This window comes from Entelurus aequoreus, linkage group LG15 (genome assembly GCF_033978785.1).
Source record: "Entelurus aequoreus isolate RoL-2023_Sb linkage group LG15, RoL_Eaeq_v1.1, whole genome shotgun sequence".
NCBI lineage: Eukaryota > Metazoa > Chordata > Actinopteri > Syngnathiformes > Syngnathidae > Entelurus > Entelurus aequoreus.
In genome coordinates, this window is record NC_084745.1 from 58234860 (window position 1) to 58237174 (window position 2315).

A 2315-nucleotide genomic window follows, 5' to 3' on the forward strand; every position below is an offset into this window, starting at 1 on the left:
GTGGCTTAAAGTTTTTGTCTTGTGGCTTTATGTTTTTATGCTTTGGTGTATAGTTGTTGTTTTGTGGCTTTATGTTGTTGTGTTGTGGCTTTATGTTGTTGTGTTATGGCTTTATGTTTTTGTGTTGTGGCTTTATGTTGTTGTGTTTTGGCGTATAGTTGTTGTTGTGGCTTTATGTTGTTGTGTTTTGGCATATAGTTGTTGTTGTGGCTTTATGTTGTTGTGTTTTGGCATATAGTTGTTGTGTTTTGGCGTATAGTTGTTGTGTTGTGGCTTTCTGTTGTTGTGTTGTGGCTTTATGTTGTTGTTGTGGCTTTATGTTGTTGTGTTTTGGCGTAAAGTTGTTGTGTTGTGGCTTTATGTTGTTGTGTTTTGGCGTATAGTTGTTGTTGTGGCTTTATGTTGTTGTGTTTTGGCGTATAGTTGTTGTGTTGTGGCTTTATGTTGCTGTGCTTTGGCATTTGTTGTGACTTTTAATGCTGTCGTAGCCTTTTAGTAAAATGAGAGTACGTTGGTTGCACTTTGTTTTGAAATGAGTATTGTATTTATGTTGAAAAACAAAAGCAGACATAGCAGTTCCATCTACTGTTAAAATGTTGAAAATGAGAGCAGTTTCCTCTTGTTAATTCAAGCTGAAGTGCTTGCATTTTATTTTGATAAGATGTGAATGCATTGTTCTTTAATTGTATCATAATTTAGTCATTCCCTTACAATAATAACATTAATTGTTGTTTATATAATATTTCATTTCTACATCATTCTTTACAAAAGATAACTGCAATAAAGTTAACTTCACCTGCAGGGTCAGGTATCCAATTTGTATTTCACACTTTCACTGCAGGTTTTATTGTTTTATAAAGTTACTCAATCGATTCCAACTCACTCAATTGTTTCGTATCGATGTAAAAAAAAATAAAAAATGAGACCGTCACAGAATGGTTGCAGCCCTCACAACACTGACAGCCAACACACGCACTAGCAGCTAAACCAACAATTGGCAGCAGTGTGACGTCATCGTGTTTGCTATCATAGATGACGTAATAATGCTCAGATTGACGCTGCTCATTACAAGCTAGCTCGCTATCCAACAAGCTTGCAATGGGCGCGGGTTTAGTCCTAAAGTGGAGTCACCAATGGTGCGCTCCCTAGCTTTATACTAATTATTCTCGGCTCCTTAGCTTTGTACTAATTATTCTTAGCTTTGTACTAATTATTCTGGGCTCCGGCACCGAGATGAAACTAGCTTAGCATGCTAGCTGGCTAGCCGTCTAAGTTGACATGTGCTAATGCGCTTAAATGTTGTCACCGAAGTGTCCACTCACCCTTTCATTGTGCGCACAGACAACCTTTGATCCTCCACAAGGCTAAACTAGGAAGTTGTAGCCGCTAAAAGCGGGGAAATGTGACTGGATGGCTTCCCTTTCAGCCTCCACATGTAGCTAGTTACGAGGCTGTTAGCTTAGCCGCCGCACGACCGTCAACCTTTCACCCCCGCATGCGCACTAACGTCTCATTTCAGTGGACGAATAATAACCTGAATTTAGCCTGTCAGGTTGTCACCGACCGACAGGCTTTTTGCTTTTAATGTTTTAGATGATGTCTTTTACTTTCATGAAGAAACACCAAATGTATCAATCCATGCCCCCTAGCCTTAGGAGCAGTTCTTGCACTATACAATAATCGACCAATACTAACTAGCTATAAGAGTACTAACTTTGCGGACAGAAGTGATAACTAGAGTAAGCTATTTTTGATCCACAAAGAGTATATAGCTTTGTCACATACAAACAAATTCAATCCAACACATTTCAACATTACAGACATTTGAGCAATCAACATCTTTATACAAACACAAATGTTAAAAAGAAAGTAAAGTAAGAGACAATACAAAAAGATTGGGCTTGTCTAAAACAACTTCCATTCATTCAAAGACAATCATTTAAAAGCTTTTATATTATAAACCATTATCCAAGATTTGATTAATCATTTGAAATCAATAATCTCATGGGAGAATTTGGCTTCCTTTTTCAGAGGATTTCACTTTTAGAAACCAACTTTTACGTATGAAAAATGTAGCCTGAAAGGTATTGTTATTGTAAGCGCCACATGATGACGTCACTAAGGGGTGGGCTCAAGTCTACTTGGGATCTTGCTCAGGTGTTGTCAGGTGAGGGGCAACAGTTTTTGACTTAAGGCCTAAACTCTTAGTGCTACTGCTTGCCCAATAGAAATGAAACTAGTTTACACGTGTTTAATAATCCATCATCACAATGATGTCCATGTTTAACAAAAATGTTTATTGACATACAGTCACG

The 2315-nt window shown here is 37.8% G+C and overlaps 1 protein-coding gene across 2 annotated transcripts in view; it reads right to left on the reverse strand.

Annotated features, from left to right (window-relative positions):
- naa50 (N-alpha-acetyltransferase 50, NatE catalytic subunit) overlaps positions 1-1514 on the reverse strand; it is a 20851-nt gene extending 19337 nt beyond the window's left edge. Inside the window, exon 1 of one of the 2 annotated variants that reach the window (XM_062021870.1) lies at positions 1323-1514. In XM_062021870.1, coding sequence (XP_061877854.1) covers positions 1323-1330 — 8 coding nt within the window. In that variant the 5' untranslated portion in view covers positions 1331-1514. The remainder of the gene's footprint in view (positions 1-1322) is intronic. The other variant, XM_062021869.1, reaches the window with a different exon arrangement.
- Between the last annotated feature and the right edge of the window lie 801 nt (positions 1515-2315).